The 22,250-nt window shown below is 35.2% G+C and overlaps 2 protein-coding genes across 2 annotated transcripts; one reads left to right on the top strand and one right to left on the bottom strand.

Annotated features, from left to right (window-relative positions):
• Positions 1-1,802: 1,802 nt before the first annotated feature.
• On the top strand, positions 1,803-6,662 carry LOC100893916. Its single transcript, XM_003726509.3, has 4 exons — positions 1,803-3,058; positions 3,581-3,748; positions 4,197-4,318; positions 5,052-6,662. Exons 1-4 carry the CDS (start codon positions 2,978-2,980, stop codon positions 5,221-5,223), a joined length of 543 nt encoding a protein of 180 aa, XP_003726557.1. The 5' UTR covers positions 1,803-2,977; the 3' UTR covers positions 5,224-6,662.
• A 707-nt stretch (positions 6,663-7,369) lies between these two features.
• On the bottom strand, positions 7,370-21,303 carry LOC591167 (protein arginine N-methyltransferase 6). The gene is made up of 14 exons (XM_030973048.1): positions 21,081-21,303; positions 19,563-19,637; positions 19,089-19,154; positions 18,556-18,623; positions 17,568-17,609; positions 16,576-16,676; positions 15,853-15,900; positions 15,576-15,644; positions 15,208-15,281; positions 14,159-14,241; positions 13,612-13,721; positions 11,573-11,700; positions 10,659-10,769; positions 7,370-9,006 (listed from the first exon to the last, which is right to left on the bottom strand). The coding sequence occupies exons 1-14, from the start codon at positions 21,140-21,142 to the stop codon at positions 8,922-8,924; spliced, it is 1,122 nt and encodes a 373-aa protein (XP_030828908.1). The 5' UTR covers positions 21,143-21,303; the 3' UTR covers positions 7,370-8,921.
• Between the last annotated feature and the right edge of the window lie 947 nt (positions 21,304-22,250).

The raw sequence follows: 22,250 nt of genomic DNA, 5'->3' as shown, positions 1-22,250 counted from the left end.
TCATCTGATCAACATTTTTGCTCATAATACGCCACTGCAACTGTGTCGTGTGCTGCATTGTGCTCGAGTCACTTTTTTACTCTTAAGATTCTCATAACAAATACTAGATCTTAGATCACTGCAACATAACCTCATTCATGAAGTACCCGTTCATGTATTTGTTTATCCCTACCTTCCATTTGTATTACCCCTCTCATAGGGTAGTTTCATTTGTTTGATCGGCCTTCCTATAACATCGCAGACAAAATCAAACATACAACTTTTTGTGATGATACACATAGGAAGTATTTCTGGCTGCATTATTTTCACTTAATACCTCTTAATCAAAATATAAATGCAAAATGAGGTAATTCGACTTAATTGTCTCATTTTGCATAATTTGTTCACTCAAGTTCTCACAATTTTACTGTATATGGTGAAGTGTGCCTTTGGTTCATTAAATATAAAGAAGTGTATTGACTGCTGTGCAAGATCTTGTATGATTCTTGTGGTGCAAAGAAGTGTAAGAAATTATGTTACAATAATAATCATATGTATTTAGTCACATTTTGCAAAGAGTGGAGAATAAAACATACTTTCGCAAGAAATTGATGCATTTAATATGTTGTTTGGCTATGTGGACAGAGAGTTGATTAAAGTAGAGGAAAACAATAAGGCATACTATATACACACCCTAAAATAAATAGACCTACTTATAAAAAGAAAAAAATCGATGGGATATGTTTGGCAACCTCGAGCCATTCATGTTATTTGTACAATCAGTTGAAGAGCGAATCTCCCTGCGGAATTACATGTATGGTGGGATTGAAAAAGAACAACCAGTACACTGATGAGAAAGGGGGCTTGGGGCAAAAAAAGACAAAAGTAGTACCACCACCGCCCATATGCTTTCTCATTGTTTCAGCTTTTATGTTTTCAACGTTTTGAACAATACTTAAATTGAAGGTCTTGAATTAGAGGGGGTCTGATAAAAGAATCCATTATTTTTTTTTTTTTTTTTTGGGGGGGAACGAGGAAACCATTGTAAACGATACATTGAAATGTTTGTCTAGAAAAGGAGATCAGTCCTGTAGGTAATCTCGCTTATCTTGGTATTTTCGCTGCAATCTTATCTTTTATGAAATGCAGTGAAAAGAAAATTAGAAGCAATTTCTCTTTTTAAGATAGCAAAACACATCGTCAGAAAAAGTTGTATTTGTTAAATATTTATGATATAAAAATTGTTTCAGATATACCTCTGCATCGCTCAATCGCTTTTACTTCTAAAAAATATTCAGCCAATACCATATTATTGAGAGGTCATTATACTCGCGCTGTTTCAGATATCGGTTTCTGATTTCCTTTTGATGAGAAGCGCTCATTATTACCTAGTGCAAAACAAATTACTGTCACCAAGTCTCGACCCCTTAAGCGCGGATCCAGGAACCCATTTCTATCGGCCCGGCTATGGCAACCCCTTTGTGTAAAAACTAGATAAACTCAGTTTATCAGAAAAACTGTGTTTATCAATGATAAACTCAGTTTATCAACTGATAAACTGAGTTTTTCTGATAAACTGTGTTTATCTGTTGATAAACTGAGTTTATCTGAGAAAAACAGAGTTTATCTGAGAAAAACAGAGTTTATCTAGTTTTTACACAAAGGGGTTGCCATAGCCGGGCCGATAGAAATGGGTTCCTGGATCCGCGCCTTTCCCCTTTAGCATTTAGTTACACTCAATGAGCAGACGACCTAAACAATACTTCACGCCTTTAGCGTTATCCAGCTAATTGTATATTGAGTGTTTGGTGCGACTCTTTCTGCAAACATGGCTCCTTCTCGCTTTAAGGGTAAACAAAACTTGTTTTTCGCAAGACAACTATATAGCGTAGACGCTGAAGACGATTCAGAAACAAATTGGTTGTGTCTACGAACGGAGGATACATCTTTTTTGTTTCTAAAGTCACACGTTGGCCAGCTTGATTTGGGAATTTTGTGAAATGTTAGGATTCTAGTCCATTTTCTTAAGGAAGGATGTCGAAATATTGATAGTCATGATGGAACAGGACGATGAGAAGGCAGTTTTATCTCCGTTAGAGACGATTTGAGCCTAATTATTATTCAAGGGAGACAATATTCACACTTGCTGTTCATTTTGCTTTCTGCTATCCATTTATATGACAATCGTATAAGCAGCTGGAAATTTCTTTGATACTGTTGCAGTAACCGTACTGGAAAATCAGATATTGATTTAAAATAAAACCATTTGCACTGATTTACGCGATTAAAACCAGGATTTTCATAGCAGGAGTAAGCGTGCAGCTATCATCTGAAAATGCCATCTTATTCCTAATCCGAAGTTGATTTAGTATTTCTATACTGTTTGATAACCAGCTAGCTTTTTAGGAGCTATGAAGCCCTTTTGAGAACGGCATCAAACCAATCTGTGAACGCTACTTTCGTAATTAGATCAGTATTTCTGACCCGATTAAACTAAAAATTGATCGTCGTCACCTCCTCCGTTTTTCGTCAACCAATATTCGTCTCAGTTGGGAATTGATGGATCTGCAAAGGTGAAAGCAAAGTGGCCACATTGTATACAAACGGCATAAGCTAGGTAGCGAGGAAAATACACCGTCGCTTGGAGTGGATGTCGATTGCATTCATTAATTTATGCAGAACTTGTTGATGTGGAGATTTATAGAGATATTGTCATAAACATGTGCTAACATTTTCCAGTGATGATTATTGAATGATTCTACGTAATAAATCACAAAATTCCTATTGTGCTTCGGAGGGAATAGAAACAAGATAAATCGATTGCATTCCTGAATGTGATCCCACGGTGGTCTTGAGATAACAAAGCTTTGCAATCGTTGTAATATATAATTAATGATGTAGAGTCGGACAAAGGAAGCATGCTTGTGGATACCCCGGAGACGACGTGATGACTTAATCTTTTGCCCTTCATCTCACTAAGTTCAATAATTGGTTTAAAATGACGGAGAGTGCAGCTTATCCTAAGACAGGGCAGTCCAACTCAAACGCAAAAACCAAACTCCAGTTACTGCTCCGCCAGGTAATACAAAATGAAGAATTCTATAATTTAGATAATAATAATAATTTAGAAATAAATAATTTACAGAATGGGAAAAGTGCTACGTTGCTTTAAAGTTTTATCTTGATAATATACACTGATAAACCAATATTAAAAACTTAGGTCTATAATAGTTGGAACTGTATAAGATTCTTGAAATACAGTCGCTAACTGTAAATGTTCATTTCGGAAATGGTTCATGACATTAATGTATACAAAATATTGCGTCATCATAATTATTGTTTATTTCTAAAATATTGCTTGTTCAATATAAATTAATTGAAAATCAAGTTGGCTTTTTTCTATACCAGGCACAGGGGACGCCAAATTACGATATGCATTGGTATTGGTTGAATAACTTGCGTTGATGATTTTAAAAAAAACAGTTTATTTAAAATGTAATGTTTTTATCCGATCATGAAACCCCTAGTCTCTCACGCAAAACATAGATCAAGTTAGACCAAAATATTTTTGTTTAATACTTTCTCTTTTCTGTCAATTCAGATTGAGAAGGCATCTCGACTGTCTGAATTTCGGGTTGATCGAATCAAGGACCAACTACGTCATGAGCTGATTGATTTGAAAGCCAATAAACTAGCAATGAAATCACACGCAGTCAGCTCCAAACATCTCAACTGTATGGATGAGAGTCAACAAAGGGATATGCTGAAAGTAAGTCAATCATTCACTGTCTTGTCTCATCAAGCATCGATAATAATTCATGGCACCAAAATAACAGTAACGGATAAAAGTATAACCATGAACCTATACAATCATGACAAATAGAAAGACTGAGATTCTAAATGTTACCAATTGGTTGGTACTGGGCATGACGATGGCGATAACATATAGCGCTGTATCCTCTGACCCCTAAAGTTCCGTCGTTAGTAGAAGAATTTATTATTTTTCATCCATTAATTTATTTCTCTATAAGAGCACACGTATCAATACAATAATTAGTAGCCTTTATGGACACAAAGTCCGTATCGGTCCCAAGAATAATAGAGTGGAATAACATACGAAGTATTTGATTTGACTAATAACTCATTTAATTGGTTACATGGAGACGGATGAACGATTCTCAATTATATTATGATCAAATTTATTTCAATATTTTCAGGTGGTTTCGCAGAGAGGCCGTTACTACTATTCATTGAAGAGCGAGGTCAAATTTCACATTGATAGAATGAGCTCCTACAACCCTCGTCTTGAACGCGCCAAAAGACTTCTTATCCCGGCAAGGTATAACTTCCATGCTTAATTTTAAAGACATAACAGGTTGTCTTCTTCGCTCAATTTTATCTATTATCACACGTACGAGTACAATAATAGTATAGCCTTTATAGACATAGGCCCGATTTCACAAAGGAGGTTTGTCGACAAACCTAGGTTTATTTGCATCATAATGACGCGTTTCGACGCGTTTCAGACCAAGGTTCAGACAAACCTTGGTCTGAAACGCGTCATAACGCGTCATAATATAATATGACGCACATAAACCTAGGTTTGTCTACAAACCTCCTTTGTGAAATCGGGCCATAAAGTCCGTATCGGCAGAGAGAGAGAGAGAGAGAGAGAGAGATGAAATAAAACGGGGAAAAAGACAAAATGATTAACATAACAGAGAGGGGAGGGTGAGTGATAATAATAGAAAGGAAGAGAGAGGGAGAGAGAAAGAGAGAGAGAGAGAGAGAGAGAGAAAGAGGGGGGGGGGGGGAGACAGAGAGAAAGGGTAGAGAGAAAAAAATGTGTGTGTGTGTGTGCATAGGAGTATCGGCAGTCAAAGTTCATTGCTTCAACCTGATCATTAATTGGCCGAGACTGACAGTCACGTGTTCAAATGTTTGCCGACGCCCTTGTATTGTATACTGCGTTGTATGCATGGGTTTCTTCATGTGAAAGCGTAAATTATTATGAAGCTCGTTTGATTTAATAAGCTCTGTATTTTCTTTCTTCCAATCATTATGGTTTTTAGGCAAGAATCGCTGGAGGCGATGGAACGAGGAGTCACAAATCTTCCCGACCTCGACGGAAGTCTTGCAATGAAACGAGAAATGATGCTAGCCGATGGAAGTTTAGTTGAAGGAGAGAGAAGGAAGTATGGGAAATCGACTACACCAGAATGTCTCATATTTCCAAGAATCTGAACAACCATCTTTAATTTATTGTACACTTTGCGGACTGTTTAGAGATTCGATTTGTGACGACTACCACTTACTCAAACCAACGATCTCCAGTTATTTTCTGGGCATAAATTGCATGTAAACTGTAAGGCCTAAAAAAAAAAGATGTTGTATTGCCCTTTAGGTGCCAAAACATGGGTCGGTCGGTCGGATTTTTAATTTTTTTTCCCTCTCCATCCAGTGAGGAGCTGATATTCCTTAGTTTTTAATGCCTTAATATATTTGTTTTCTAAAAAACGGTAAACAAAAAATAGATTTTAAGATTTTTGGGGCGGTCGCAAAGGGCAATACAACATTTTTTTAAAAAGCCTAATTATCAAAGAGTTTTTTTGTTGTGTGTGTTTTCTGACCGCATGTCATTATCGGAATAGAACTTGTGGGAGTTTTGCAGAGGTTATGCAGAGCCAGTCGTAAATAAAAACCTGACATGGTATACGTTTAAGCCATTGCATTGTCATAAGTAAAATAAGATATTGACCCCAGTATAAACTTCAGACAAATACAGAGCATAAGAAATGCTTCATTATGAGATCCAATGTTTTAACTCATCAGAATATTTTTTAAATCCTTTAAAAACAAAACTTTGTTTGGTGAATGCCCCAAAATTCAATTTTTGAAAGTGACACAGAGATATGCAATAAAAAACAATAAAGAATTAAATTACGAAGGAAGGTTTTATCTGGAGTGAAGCCGGGTGAAAAACAGCCCCCTTTATCATAAACATATTAATGTGTTATGCTATACCTGTTTATATCTATTATCTACATAAAGTCGTAAACAAGAGGGGAGAAAGACAGCCAGAGTTCCCATAACGTTTTGATCTTACATTTAAATAATATCCATTACACACGTAATTTTCAATGTACAGTTTATACAGTAGTGTTTTTAATCTTGTTGAGATCTATATTTGAGTTTCTGATTTAACATATTTCTTTCTTATTATTTTCATTAATAATTTGCAGTTTAAACTTCCAGAATAACAGGGATTTAAGATGACTAGGCCTAGCTTTTACAATGCTCTCGATCGAAAACAGCAATTTAAATAACGTGCATGACTTGATAATATGAAAACAATGGCGGATCTATGATTCTCGGGCGGGGTCTCAAGTCTAAAAATTCTCAGCTGACGATCAAAAAGTCACCAGGGGGCACTTATTCTTTTACGTGTAATTTAGATATGGCAAACTATTGTATTTGGCTGGAAGAGGAGGGGGGGGGGGGGGGGAATATGGCGCTTGTTGTCAGAATTCTTTTGATTTTATCCAAGGCAGATATTTTAGCAAACTGAGTGTACTTATATGTATTTCTTCTTTATGGTAGAATTTCACTTGCATGCAATATAGATAAACAATTAAAACATAGAAACGTTTAAGTCTTAGTCAATTTCAACATCCACATCCAGATTTTGCGTGTTTACCAGTCATCATTTAGAATCTCTCGTTTGATATATCACTGTGGTATTCCAATACAATCAAAGCAAACATGAATAAGAGAGAATGGCAGTGGGAGTGCAGAGAAAGATATATGAAGAAAAGAAATGGAAGCAGGAATGAGAAGAAAATAATGCACAGAAAGGGTACGAGTGAGAATACTGTATTAGAGCAGGAGCACTTCTAAAAGAGAGATAGATGGAAAAAGATGAGAGAATGAGAAAGTTGATGGGTAGGAGAGAAAGAGAGAGAGAGAGAGAGGCAGAAAACGAGAGACAGAGGCAATGAGAGAGAGAGAGAGAGAAGATAAGAGAGAGATTGTGAGACAGAGAGGGAGGGAGAGAGAGAGAGAGACGGGGGGGGGGGGGGGCATAGGTCAAGAAATCAATCATGAATTATACTGCCTTTACTTTAGGTATCAACATTCTTAAGATTAAGATGTTATTTCTTTCTTCCCTTCACTTCCCCCTCCCTCTAAATATTTTGGTTCTATCCGTGTTATTACTTGATCTATCTTGTATGATCTTTCTTATCCACCACTTACATTATTTGTGCTTAAAAATACAATTAAAAAAAACATCTAAATAACTTTCAAAAGCATTTCCACTATCATAGGAACTGCCAAGGAATTATTTTACCATTCTAATTAAACACAAAGAAAAACACATCATCAATCAAGATTAGAATAAAAAACAATTTACTGTACATTAAGTATATTCCAAGATCAAGAAAACAATTCTCACTTGGTAACATTGTTCAGATGACTCGAGAAAACGGTCACGGTGCTATGGTTGTGTCTTCAATACTAGATGTACAATTAAAGATAATCTGATTTTTTTTAAATAGTGAAAACAGACCATTATTAATGATAAAAATTGATCTGATCGATTCCTAAATTCTCCCTACTATCTTATCATAATTAAATGAAATTTTAGGTGAATGTAAATCGTCACAAAGCAATGAATTGGCTCCATTTACCATTCCAAAAATTTAAGTGTTCAAAGATTTTTTAAAGGCTGTTTTATCGGAATAATTCAGAAATTGGTTGGGAGAATTTACCGTTAGAGGGAGTTACACATTGACGCCTTCAAAGAAAACCATAATATCTTTGAAGTTTGAGAAATTTTTTCAGGATTTTATGCATGTTAAGAGGATTAGTACAGTAGTAGGAATATAATAAGTAACATTTCATACAAAAATTAGGCAGTTTTTTTCATCAACCGTCAACAATGTCACTGGTCTACTTTAAAGTTAACATATCAGGATGGAAACTTAGATGACCAATGAACAGATTCAAGAACAGATCCCAATTTAAAAAAATTACCTAATTTTTAGTGTTTATCAAACTTGATCCCGATTTTTACAACATCCATGATAACAATAAAGTATAAATTTAGATAGGAAAGAATTACATCTGAAAATTATTAAAGGTAAAGCAATATACCTTAATATCAACACTATGCATAGCTATCAACCCATTTTGGCACGTTTTTGTTCTACCTTAGTACCAAATATTAGTTAAATAATGAAGAGGCCACCCATGAGTAGTCCCCCCCCCCCCCCCATCATTATAAGAGTATAAATAAGACAGCACATTCACATGAGACAGGAATCATGCAGTAAAATGAAACATCAACTTTTCCTTTAATAATATCACATACCTTAATAGATGAGGAATACATATTATACATAACATCTCAGCCCATATTACTTTGCAGATACTTGCATGAACCTGCCATACTACATATCAAAATGGATGGGATGTAACAAGAAACCAATAATACAGTCAAACCTCTCTATAGCGACCGCCCAAGGGAAACACAAAAACTATTCTTTGTAGACAGGTTCCTTTAGTACATGTTTCAATGAAAAACCATTTTCAAGGGAAACAAGAAATGTGGTCTTTGTAGACAGGTGGTCACTACAGCCGGTTTGACTGTATAACCATACAAAATGGTAACTTATCAATGCCAGCTGTCAAGACAAAGATGAAACTGTTACAAAAAGTGTTCAGGATGGCTAACCAGATTTACTAATGTGTAGCTAACTGTTGTAGAAGAATACAAACATCATGCTTCAAACTTTGGCACAATATTTGTTTTCAATGTTTGAATAATACCCCTTTACTAGCATATCTAAAATTTAACTAACCCACATACATAAAGCAGCATCTGAGATTTAAGTACTGGTAATCACAAAGCTAAGACTAACAGAACAGTATGGATCTGTTGGTCAACTAGACCCATCAGTAAGAGAGTAATGTTTTGTCACAGCTTCTCCTTCGTCCACTTGATAGGTCAACTCAATGTTCAGGAATCTGGAAAAAAACAACAAAATATACATATTATTAGTATATCGTTACTTTTTCACACAACAATACAAGCAAAAATATGACATATCGGTCTTGAATACTGCATTTTACATCCTACATCAAAAATTTATTGGCTTTTGATTGGTTGAGAGCTTGTCACATGACCAGAAATATTTCTACTATTTTAAGGTTGCTCTGAAAAAAAGTACTATTTGGGAGTTATTATTTGATTTTTTATCTTCAATTCTTAATTTAATACTTTGTTTTTATTTTTAATTAAAAAAATATCAATTAAAAAAAAAAAATCTTCTTTTTGGGGGGGAATAAATTTTTGATGCAGGATATAAAACAAATATACCATGCCTTCTTTTCGAAGTACTGGTTAAAACTATGGGCCTCGGTGACTCCAATACTACCATTTGCTTCTGGGGCTACGCCCCTCAGCAAATAGTACTACATTGGAGTCACCTTTTGCGCATAGTTCTAACCAGAACCTCTCAAGACAGTGTATATTTGTATAATATCATACGCAGCATTGACTTACAGATATGGGATCCAAAGAATTTTGGGTATCACATCAAATAGCACATACCATAAACAGTAAATTACAATCAAAATCATATTTAAAATGAAACAGGAAAAAGCAAATATAATCTGCATTTACTAACATACCTTTGAGCCTCCTCACATGAGGTACAAACTGTATTTCAATACATTCAGTTTAAAAAAAAACAGTCAACAAATATCTCTATTATGCTATATGCACTCAGCAAACACAAAGTGGACACACATTATCGTTCAAAATTTTCATATGAAACTGTCAATAAAACTTAAAGGAAAGTTAGTACTCTGCCATCATCAATTAAGTTCAAGTTTCAAAATATGAACTTAAAGATGATAAAAGTATCTTATTTTTTATATATGAAAGATAAGTATATATCAAATATTAATTTTTAAATCGTAAATCAATAAAAGTGTCCACTTTCTTTTTGTGCTGAGTGTAGTTTAGCGATTAGAATTATATGTGAGACATTTGCATCAATATCTAAATGTCTACTTCTATTGTGCCTACCCTGTGCATTAAACTTGGTTTATAAAGGAACACTTGATTACAGCCACTGTGATATACAGTCAAACCTGTCTATAAAGACCTCCCAATGGAAACACAAAAAGTGGTCTTTGTAGACAGGTTCCTTTAGTACATGTTTCAATGAGAACCATTTTCAAGGGAAAAAAAATGTGGTCTTTGTAGACAGGTGGTCACTAAAACAAGTTTAACTGTACATACATGTACAGAGTGACCATCTGGAGTGACCATATGACCAATATTGAACTGTATAGGGACATTACACCGATCTCAGCCAGACTGAGAGACCGTCGCCTCCGTTTCAGTGGGCACTGCTGGAGGAGCAAGAGTGAAATCATTTCACAAATGCTCTTCTGGGAGCCCTCAAGGGGCAAACGCACCAGAGGGCACCCAGCAATGACTTACATTGACCAGTTAGAAAAAGACACCTGTCTACCAAGACAGGAGCTCCCAAAGATCATGGAGAATAGAACTGAATGGAAAAAGCTTGTCAAATCAGTGTGAGTAGGCTCGACCTAATAGCTTTGAAGATAAAGTGTTCTTCCAACACATTCCCACTCTGAAGACTAACCTTCTATTCTGTTTGCCTGGTGTCAAGGTGATAGTCCCTGCAATGATGGTGTCTTGTTCTACATCTACAGGCTTGTCAAGGTACATGCAACATTGCCTCCAGTGTGTATAACTGAACAAAAAAGTTTGGAAAAAAAAAGAAGTTAATATTCCTGAACATGCTCCATTGAATTTATCCTTGGATATGTAATGACATTGCCTTAATTATTTTGATAACTCTTTATCCTCATCTTTGATACATTTTTCTAAATATTTTATAATATTGCTGTGTGATGTTAACATTATTATTTTTTATACTGGTTTTGCTTTGTATTTTGATGTTTGTATTATAATGTCTGATTACTTTGTAAAACAGACAATATCAGCCTTAGCATGCATGTCATGTTGTTGTTTTCTAATAAATTAAGTCAATAACGAATAAAAAGCGACAAAAAACAGTATTCTTAATGAGGCAAGCTAGCTGAATGATAAACGATTATGAAAACAGGCAGACAAAACTATGAGGAACCTCCAAACCTGTAACCACATATCAGAGGGGTTTTATTATTAGGAATTTAATTTTAGAACCAATATATAAATAATGGAAATACAAATTTTTGTCTCATCTGAGATAAATTTAAAGAATTTTTAATTAAATATAAATAATGGAAATACAAGTATTTGTTTCATTTGAGATGAATTTAAAGAACTTTCTATTCAAACATTCCAAGTTCAATCAATCTAAAATGAATATTTCAGGCTAATTCCAGTTTTCATTCAATTACAAATCTCATGTTCTTTGATACATTTACAGAAAGTTGATCATTTACCAAGAAACTTACACTGGACAATCAAAGGAAAATGTATCCTACAATATCAGATCTCTACGTATTTGGTTTTGTTGAGATTCTCGATACTTTCTAAAATTTCACTTACGGTTCATCTGGGGATGTTGACAGTGAGAGCGATTCCTTCCCTTTGACCCTTGTGTCAAATGTCACGGTGAACCATGCAGTAAAACCGCATAATGTCTGTCTACCAAAGCAGCTGAATCTAAATGGGGACTATTCATACACAAAAAAGATAAGAATACACATTATATAATTAATATAAGGCAACATACTTTGCCATATTCATTGTGTAAATTCACAAACAACATGTTTTCTTCTGACAAGATTTTTCCTGTTAACAAGTTAATTAAAAACTACATTTACAAATGTTCTCCAGCGCTCTATAAAGAATAACAAAAGGTAAAATAGTAAAAAAAAAAATACTTCTATACATCAATGTCTTCTTCATTAACACAACTTTCATCAGTGGCACGATGATATTATATGTTCTGTGTACTTTTGTGAAACTGATGAATCGTCAAATAACATTGTGGAAGTCTTTAGAAGTAATGATTTGAATGATTATCTCTCAATGTTTATTACATACTATATTATTTTATTATTACTATTATTATTACTAGGCATTTAGCTACGCTATTCATAGTAAACAAATATACCATGCACTGAGAGGCTCTAGTTGAAATTATGGATCGAGGTGGCAGAAAATAGTGCCATTTCTGTCGCCGAGGAATCCATAATTTTAGCTAGTGGCTTGAAATAGTGCATGATATATTTGTTTTATATTTTTCAAACCAACCTTCAAAAAAATAATAATAATGATAATAATTATGTTAACTGTCACTGAAGTAGTGAAGAGTGCAGTGAGAGCAGCATGGACGACAGTACCGCGACCTCGACCGATAGCACATTGATCTTGATCGATCGCATATATATATATATATATGACGTCATCCATGGTATAGTGCCATGGTATAGTTTGCACTATACCATGGATGACGTCACGGTTACATCATAGCAATGTTATGTTTGGTCACATGATGCTATGTTGACCAATCACTGAACAGGATTTCATTGATCAAAAATATAATACATTATTACCCGTATCAGACATCTGAGCTGGTCATTTACAAAACCGTATTGCCCTAGTTTTCACTAGCAGTGGGAACGGAGGGGTATATTCTTTGTATTTTCCTTGGTGTCCCTGCGCGTATTGACTTTGCGTGTAGAGACGAGTGAAAATATACCTTGGTATTTTCCACGGTCTCGCATCCGGGCATCTTGTATTGACCGCGCCGTATTTTGTCATTTTCATTGCGCATCTATTATGCGTACGAAAACCTGTGCACTTTGCGTACTCCATTGTGACGTAATAATCACACCAAATGCACACTGTTTGCAGTGTATCGAAAATGTTGTCAAGCACTGGATGCACAGTGCTGGTTTGACAAAGTTTGTTCAGTTCTTGAGATTGTCATGGTGAATTTCTGTATTTGCTCTAGATGTCTGATTTGGATAACAATAAAAATATTGACTGGCTTGACTTTCGGGGTATATCAGAAATATTGACCACGCTAAGACCATATTGCCCTCGTCTTTCGACTCGGGGCAATATGATCTGAGCTTTGTCAATATTTCTGATATACCCCTCAAGGCCAGTCAATATTATATAACTATATCACTATGCTTACAATAATATGCAATATAATAATATAACAACAAATCATAACATAACATTGAACAAATAAAATAATAGCGAATCAAATAGGAAATAGGTACGTTTTAAGGAGTTACTTAAAAACATCCACTGATGGAGCAGCTTTTATACTGGAGGGAAGTTTATTCCACTCCTTAGCTACTGCAACAGTGAATGTGCAATTTCCTGCCTTATTACAAGCCACATGAAAATTCATATCGAAATGGGTCTGCATTGGAGCGAAGGTTTGTACGCACAGGTTGATACAACTCAAGTTAATCATTAAAATATTTTGGGGCCTGATCATGAAAAAATTGGTATACAAATAAAAGAATCTTAAAAACAATCCTCTGTTTGATTGGCAACCAATGAAGGGATGTTAGTAGAGGCATAGCATCAGGGCCCTGGTTGTATAATATTTGAATGCTTACCTTTATAGATTCTAGATCATCCTGCGTCAAGGTTTCAAGATCAAGTTCTGAGATGAGGCTTTCTCTGGCCAATAGATCACTGTCATCTACTATCTCTATATGTACATCACCTGTTATTTACATGACACATAAAATCATTTGTATTCAATCATGAAAAACAACAAGTATAACAAGAATGACTGACATTGTATTTAAGACTCCACTACCCCATATATGTACAAATGGCAAATGCATTAAATACGCTAACAAGCAAAAATATTGTTTTCCCTCATTAGGCATACTTCTTCATAAAATCCTATTGAAACAATAACAGAAAGGAAGGTTACTGGAAGCTAAGTCTTTTCTACCAACTGTTGTACCCTACATGTATCTTAGATTTCAATAACAATCCTCCTAAGTTCATCCTCATAATGAAATGAAACAAATACAGACTACTTAATTTCTAGGTCATAATTAAGCTACATACAGCCTCTTAAACATTGTAATTGAGATACCATAGAACAAGAGGTTTAAAGAGCTTTCAAAACCATTCAATGAAAATACTTACTACAAAATATCTTCCTGGCTTCTGATTCTAGACATGACATGTCTACTCCAAACCTCTCCTTCACAGTGCTCCAGAATCCTATCCTAAAAAGGAAGCAGAAATTAAGTTCCATCAAGCTTGGAAAAGGCTTTGCAAAGCTTACAAACAGTCCACATTTATATTATTTCCTTGGTTCTTAATAATATATAATTATTAATAGTCTAATAATGGAATTATTAAAAACTCATATTGTCTAATATAATTTTTTTTTTTCTTTCTTTTTCTTCTACCTTTTCTTTAAAGATTAGTGTATTGAAATTTGAAATTTTGAAATATGAAATTTATTTGATTTCCAGGTACATGTATAAACAAAATAGAAATGACAACACAGAGCATATAACATTAAGAGTTACAAGACAGTGAAAAAGCCACCAGCGGACGCCTGAGGATTACCTAAAAGAATTTCCATTCTGTCAAGAGGTTCTCCACATCCACTGGTGTTACATATAAATAGATTTAAGAAGTAACGGTAAAATAACTTAACATAATTCAAGTTCATCCATCAAGAATAATAACTATTGACCAGGAGAAACTGATTTTAATGACATTAATTTGTATCTTTCTTTAAATCAAGCATGGATCTAGCAAGTGAGCAAGGTGTTTTGTTTAAAGCTTTCTTCATGAATGGATTAACTGAAGTGTTTTGTTTTAAGCTCTCTTATATACCACTAGTCTCCTGCAATGACATAGGAATGATACATAAATAAATGATGATCAAGATCTATTGACAAAGGTAATTTTACTTGCCGATTTCAATCATCGGTTATATGTGATATCAAAAGGAGGAGGTGCGATAGCTCAGTCGGTAGAGCAGTGGTCTTGTAATCCGGTAACCCGGGTTCGAAACCAAGGCGATGCGCTAGTGCCCTTTGGTAAGGCATTAATCCTCATTATCAGGTCCCTCGGAGAGGACCTAAAGCCGTCTGCCGTCTGGTTGCTTACTTACAAGCATTTATGCTTTCTTAGCAGCAAGGTAAAATAGCCACCACCATTAAAATGTCTCTCCTTACCTTTCACAGTAGAATGATACATTGGTGAATGGTGCCAGATAAAGATTTGCTTTATTCGGCAGAATGAGTCCATCCTAAAAGAAGATTGAAAAAGAGAATAACTTAATAACTTGTAGGAAACTTAACAAATTTTAATAATGGTTTCCAAAGCATCAAGAACACAAAATCATTGACAAACATCCTCAAGTTAGATTAGTATACTGTGTGTTTGAAGCCAGAAAGGAGTTAACTCATATACATGTACTCTAACAGAGAGCGATTGCCCTTCTTGCGCTATATAGCAAATAATTACTTGAAATTAGTCAATCTCCCCAAGAAAACCATATATTTTTTGTTGTACATGTATCAATACTAAAATATTTGGTTACCTTTTTCAGCCACTTGTCCCTTGCCAATATGACAGAATTCAGCATGGATTCATACAGCAAAAAATGCCCCTGTGTAGAGAAAAAAAGAAGAAGAAGGAGGAACAATAAAGTCTTAAATCTCATTTATTTGCAAAAGATTTTCTTTCTATGGCTCTTCCTGGTAATATCTCATTCTAAAGATGAAGAGTACAGAGTGATGGTAAATGATGATTAATTTGACTGAATACTCAAATTAGCATTATTCCTATTGAGTGCTTATAACTGCTGCAATGCTTACCATCCATTCGCTGACTATTGCATCAACTTTCTCTGGGAGTTCAATGTTCTGCAGGTGTAAAGAAACACAAGATTTACAAACAATACTGGTATGTCAAATACATAGTCCGGGGGGGGGGGGGGGGGATTCACAAAGTTGGACCCCAAAATCAATTAAAGAAAGCCGTTAGCATCTTTGAAAATATTTTGTCAAAGTTATTTCAAAAGGCATACAATGTTGATTCAAATTATTCATATTTTCTATTATCAAGGAGATTTCATGTTCTTGATGTGGAATTTATGAAAAGCCTAAAATACTTCAATTTTCATTTTTGAATACATTTTATTTAAAGGCTTCAAATGGCTCTCCATAATGTTTAAGTCCAACTTAGATTTAAGTTTGACTTAGGATCTTTGTGAAACACCCCCCAGAACATATTAGATAAGAAAGCTGGGAGAAAATAGATACACAAGTAGTTGAAACATTCTCTTTCAAATTCGAAATGAATTCTGTAATAAACTGTCTTACAATCTGAATATGCATCTCTGAGCTCATGAGAAGCTGATAAACTTATGAACCGGTTGAACAATAAGGCACAGATAACTCATACTGAAGTCTGTGGACAATTTGTGTAATACCGAAGCTAAATCATATCCAATAGTATAAAGTTTCAATTACCAATGTACAATAATGTATTGAGACACTTCCGATTCATGTTTTATCAAGGTGAAAAAGTCTGCATACCTCTACACGATCTTGAATAACGTTGATCTTGTTGCTTGCTCCATTTGCTTCAGCAACTTTCTCTGCTTGCTTAGCTATAGAACTGGCTTCTATAGCATACACTGAGTGGATCAAAATAAACAATGACAATGTTCTGGATGTACATTAAATATGATTGATAGATAGTGAAATAGGTCATTATGTTAATTGATAAAACACAAACATCAGGTCTAAAAAAAAAGATGTTGTATTGCCCTTTGCGACCGACCCACAAATTTTGAAATCTGCGGTCGGCTTTTTATTTTTTTTATTTTTTTTTTTTTACTGTTTTTTAGAAAAAAATGTACCGGTAATAAAGCATTCGAGACTGAGAAATATTAACCCAAAGAGGGAGTGTAACAAAAAAATTAAAAAATAAAACCCATGTTTTGGCACCTAAAGGGCAATACAACATCCTTTTAGTTTAGGCCTCATTGCGGCAAAGCTAAATCATGATGATTTCATAAACAATACAGTGCATACAAAAAAAGGTGATCATCATTGACATAAATACAAATTTTAACAAAAATTACAACAAGGATGAAAGAGTTTTTATTCAAAAAAAGGCAGTGACGTGCAATCATAGGATCATCTCTCATTCAATTTAGAGGCATTTGCAACTATGAAACTAACAGAGTATTTCTTCCACTTATGACAGATTAAACTTGTTGTGTACCAAATAAATTTAAGAACAGACTTCAATGGGAAGAAGAGTATGCTGACCTATTAAGAAATTCTTTTGGGTAATTAAATTGAAATATGAAGATTTGCTGTGCAGTAAAAACGTGGATTCGCTTTATCAAATTCAAAAGTAGATCATTTTACTCATGCGTGAATGGAATACACTATCTACATCTATTTAGGAAGAGGAAAACTGAAGAAAAAAAATACCATAAAGACATAAATATGGACTGTTTAAATATTCTTTTGTTACTGTCATTCTTTGCATTCATGCATCTGAATCTCATATTCACCTTTCCGTGCACCAGCTTGGACACAGAAACAGCTCAAAACTCCTGAAGTAATAAAGAAAAACAGAAAAGAAATCACTCAAAGAACAACAAATTCTCTTTATAAATTCAGTCATCTAGAGAGGAAATCTCAAATTGGCTCACAGATATTAGAATTTAGTGCTGTCTAGAGGAAGTTGGAATGTGATATTAGCCTGACTGCCGAGAGTGGATGTATTTACAATCTTTCACACTTCTATCTAGGTAAACTACAGATAGTGGATTACATGGCTAGGTAACAGAAGGTAATTAATAAACTGACATATGAGTTTTGTGGGAACCCACAATAAATCCACTTCAAGACTACACAATAACCACTACAAGCATGTTTACTGTATGAACAATGTTTAAGCTACCTATTAGGTCTAGCCCAATTAAACTCCACTGCTGAAGATACACCATTCTATATAAATTCTTCACACCACTCTATATAAATTCTTTACACCACTCTATATCAATTCTTTACACCACTCCATATCAATTCTTCACACCACTCTATATCAATTCTTTACACCACTCTATATCAAATCTTCACTCCACTCTATTCTGAAGTGTTCTTGTTCTAGCTCATGCCCCGATACAGTCTGGGGACATCCATCACCCTCCAGTCTCATCTGCATCCGCTTCTTAAGGATGTTATAGATTCCCAGTCTGTTACACCTCATCTGTTTCCTACAGTCAGTCTGTACAGAAATCTATTTCTAATATCTTCACTCTACTCTATCCTCAAGTGTTTTTGTTCTAGCTCATGCCCGATACAGTCTGGTGACATCTATCACCCTCCAGTCTCATCTGCATCCGCTTTAAAGAATGTTAATGAGATTCCTAGTCTGTTACCCATCATGTGTTACCACCTGCCTATAAAGACCACTTTAATTGTCTCCCTTGAGTGGTCTTTATAGATGGGGTTCACTGTATCTAGTTTGTAAATCATTATTAGGCCACTACCTACCTGTACCTGCCCCAACATCGGCAACAGCCTTCCCAATGAGGGACTCACTGGCGCGTAAGATGGCCAACCTGATACCAGAGAGGTAAGACAGAGAATAACATTATCTTATACAGTGTAGCATTATGAAAAAGGGTTTGTTTGATTGGAATAGGAAACATCAGAGAAAAGGGTCAATCACAGTTTGAAGAAAAAAATGAAAGAAAATTATGATTTCATAAAATTCTTGATGACCATTAATAAGTATAACCCCCCCCCCCCCCCCCCAAAAAAAAAAAAAAAAAAAAAAAAATATGCCAATATTGATTAATTCAAGTAATTTTAGTTGCTGGTGGCAAGCCATCTGTTTAATCTAAAACTCACATTTTCACATATTTCCACACTACTTAGATTTCCCCAAGAAATAGTTGAAATCAAATTCACATATTATTCCACAGAGAGAGAGAGAGAGAGAGAGACAGAGACAGAGACAGCGACAGAGAAACAGACAGACAAAGATACAGATAAGAGCACAACAAAGCTTTAGAGATATTTACCTGTATGAATTTGTTCTAACAACATCTCTGATCATCTCTTCATGAATTCCAATGTGTTCGTATGACCTGTTGAAAAAGATGTTGTATTTTGAGAATTGATTGTCATCTTCACTTAATAAAACAATTGAAAACTGAAGCTGTGGATTCTGAAATCTGAAAGTCATCATTAAAGTAGTTGGTCTTTCTAAACAATTGTTTTAATCCTTGTATACATGTATATCTGGCCAACAGCCAACCAAGAGAGTGAAAGAGATGGTGAGTTACGAATATTGAATGTCAGATTAGGCACCGGGTCAAAATGGGCGAAGAACCACAGGTATAAACCATCCAAAAACTATATTTGATAATTTATTAAAATATCAATAATTTGCTAATTTTAATCCATCCATGATATAATCAACGCATTACATGTACCTGTGCAAGCAAGTTCAAAAGCACTTGTGGATGGCTTTTAACACATTAAATTACACTTACTTGAAATATGATGAATCCTTCTCTTTAATATCTTCTTTCTCTTGTTTTTCTACATCAGAGCATCTGATGCACTGCCTGTTGAAAAGGGGAACAAAAAAGGTGACTGTTACAAATTCACTCATGTATACCATTCAATAGCAGGACCATATACCACTCTTGATTTAATTAAAATAAATATAAAAAGGAAGCTACCAATGATAATCCATCGCAGTTTTGAGTTGATTACTGTAAATGAAAAGATAAATGATAATCATATAGAGTATTTATAATGCCCCAACTCTACATGAATAATGTGCTCAAGCCAAGGTGCAGAAGAAAAGAAGGGACGTACATGAAATTGAAAAAACACAAACTGAGCTGAGACAAGCTAGAACGCAATTACAAGTACATGGTTTATTGATTATAAATATTAGTCATTTCGACATGAAGATGTACAATGTCTACTGGAAAGCGATTGTGAGTTTAAGCATTTTACTAAATAAAAGTTGTATACTATTGGTACAAATTTTCCACTTCAGGATGACTTAGATTCAATAAAGCATCCGCAGAGCTGAGATGAGCAGATGAGCAAGACCAGCTCAGCTCAGCTCAGCTCAGGCCCCAGCCTAACAGGGAGCTCTGACACGCCGATGTCGAAGGCGTCGGAGCTCAAGAGCCCGCTTAAGAAACACGATTCAAATTAACAGTGGGTTGGGTCACATTATTTTGCAATGTAAAGAAGTAGTAATTACAATTTTGACTTGCAATGTTTTTTGACTCCTCTGGGCATCCTTCCAAATCCAATCACCTGAAATTATAATTTTGAAGAAGTCTTTGAATGGGGAAAAGGGTGATTCTTCGTCCTAACCCAACGATTCATCTATGTTGTATCATCAATTCAACATGGCAAGAGAAAGTATGCATGGGCGGTAGACTCGAAACAACAGAGCGAGTCTGAGCGACGCTTCACAACCTCGTAATTATTCAGCATTTTTGAGCGAACAGCGCTCTATAGCATGAATATTCATATTTGCTGCGCCGCTAGGTGCATGCGTACTCTCTCTTCGCCATGTTGAATTGACGATACATGGATGGCCGATGGCTTGGTTTAGGACGAGGAATCACCCCTTTTCCCATCAAAGACTTCTTCAAATTATAATTTGAAGTGTGGGGGAGATGCCCGGCCCAGAGGAGTTGAAAACACTGAAGTCAAAATTTGTAATTAGATCTAGATCTAGCCTACTACCGTTTCACATTCCGGAAAAAATGTCGCCACAACCCGCTGTTTGATTCGTGTTTCAATATTCGGTCTGGAGCTCCAACGCCTTTGCCGTCGGCGTCGGAGCTCCAGCTCCCTGGAGTTACTCAGGCCCCGGCCCAGAGCACCGGGGCCGGGGGGAGAGAATGCTGTAGACTGTACCCAATCCCAGCCGGTACATTTCGTACGATTTAATTTTGAAGCTCAGTGGCAAAATGCAAATGCAATTTTGATAGTTATACTATTCTGTTATCCTATTCCTTAATTATTTTACACAATACCTTTTGGCGGGTGCTTCTTCATTCTCTAGGGCTGGAACGACATCATTTTCTGTTTTCTCCATGTTTCCTTTTAGTTTTACTGCAGCTGCAATTCAATTCTTCTTTCTTCCATTTATTTCCGAACCTGACACATGTGTTTACTTAGTCTTAATTACAGGCTTTACCAATTTGATCCGAAAAAATATAATAACACTTGAGATACACGTGTAGCAAAAACATTTTTTACCTTCTTACCTTCACATTTATAAAATGATCATTATAAAACTGAACAGCTTATACATCCTTTTGAAAAAAAATTATTTGGGTTGTGCAAGATATTAACACGAGGTTCCCTAAATGAGACTACAAGTAAACGGGAATTTCCCTGAAAATCTCAATCCACATTAAATTTCGTTTGACTAGCTTGCATGGTCATGAATTTTACCACGAGTTCTCATTAATTAATAATTAGCGCTACATAAAAACGGGCTTTCTGTAGCTTTACAAATAGAATGATCTTTATCAAGATTTCAATGACAAATAATTGATTTTTATGTTAACTCCTTCACTCGAGGCCCGACGTGAATAAATTTCAATCTCAGATTTTCCTTGGGAGAAAGTGTTGGCCTATATGTAATATATACCCCAAACTAAAAGTTAAACTTCTGTGAAAATCAATAATCTCATTTATGCATTATATTGACTTTGGCAATGTGATGACCCAAAATCTGAAACTATTTCTTTGAACAAACTTCTATTGATCAGTTTGGTTTGTAATGCTAATTTCTTTTTCCTAAAAAAAAACATATTTATTAAAAAAATCTTACCTTTTGATGAATCTTTGCAAGAAAGTAGACCTAAAAAGTACAAAACCGGTATAGTATGTGAAGTAATCCTGATTTGGAGAAACTAGTAGGCTTAGCATAGCTCTGAGCTTATAAATCTGAAGGTCATGAACTATTATATGGACAGCTTCTACATAGGTTTCTGACCCTACGGTCCTGATTGTATAGAGATTTAAAATCTAAAATGTCCATTTTAATGACTTAAAGACTGTCAATACTACTGGGCCAGAAGGGATTAGACCACACAGCAAGGTCACTGACAGGTGGCTATCTCATTAACTCAGCTCTCAACTAACATAATAAAAAGAGGATCATGGGGGACCAACAGGCACCGATTGGGGAAGTT

This window comes from Strongylocentrotus purpuratus, unplaced genomic scaffold, assembly GCF_000002235.5.
Source record: "Strongylocentrotus purpuratus isolate Spur 01 unplaced genomic scaffold, Spur_5.0 spur5_scaffold_6, whole genome shotgun sequence".
NCBI lineage: Eukaryota > Metazoa > Echinodermata > Echinoidea > Camarodonta > Strongylocentrotidae > Strongylocentrotus > Strongylocentrotus purpuratus.
The sequence above is the reverse complement of the archived record's forward strand: the minus strand, read 5'-3'. Positions and strand labels throughout refer to the sequence as shown.

Coding starts and splice junctions, on each gene's coding strand:
- LOC100893916 (XM_003726509.3), top strand. CDS start 2,978: ATGACGGAGAGTGCAGCTTATCCTAAGACAGGGCAGTCCAACTCAAAC. Junction 3,059..3,580: donor TCCAGTTACTGCTCCGCCAG/GTAATACAAAAT, acceptor CTGTCAATTCAG/ATTGAGAAGGCATCTCGACT. Junction 4,319..5,051: donor AGACTTCTTATCCCGGCAAG/GTATAACTTCCA, acceptor TATGGTTTTTAG/GCAAGAATCGCTGGAGGCGA.
- LOC591167 (XM_030973048.1), bottom strand. CDS start 21,142: ATGGAGAAAACAGAAAATGATGTCGTTCCAGCCCTAGAGAATGAAGAA. Junction 15,282..15,575: donor GGGACAAGTGGCTGAAAAAG/GTAACCAAATAT, acceptor ATCTTCTTTTAG/GATGGACTCATTCTGCCGAA. Junction 9,007..10,658: donor CCAGGCAAACAGAATAGAAG/GTTAGTCTTCAG, acceptor GTTTTTTTCCAG/ATTCCTGAACATTGAGTTGA.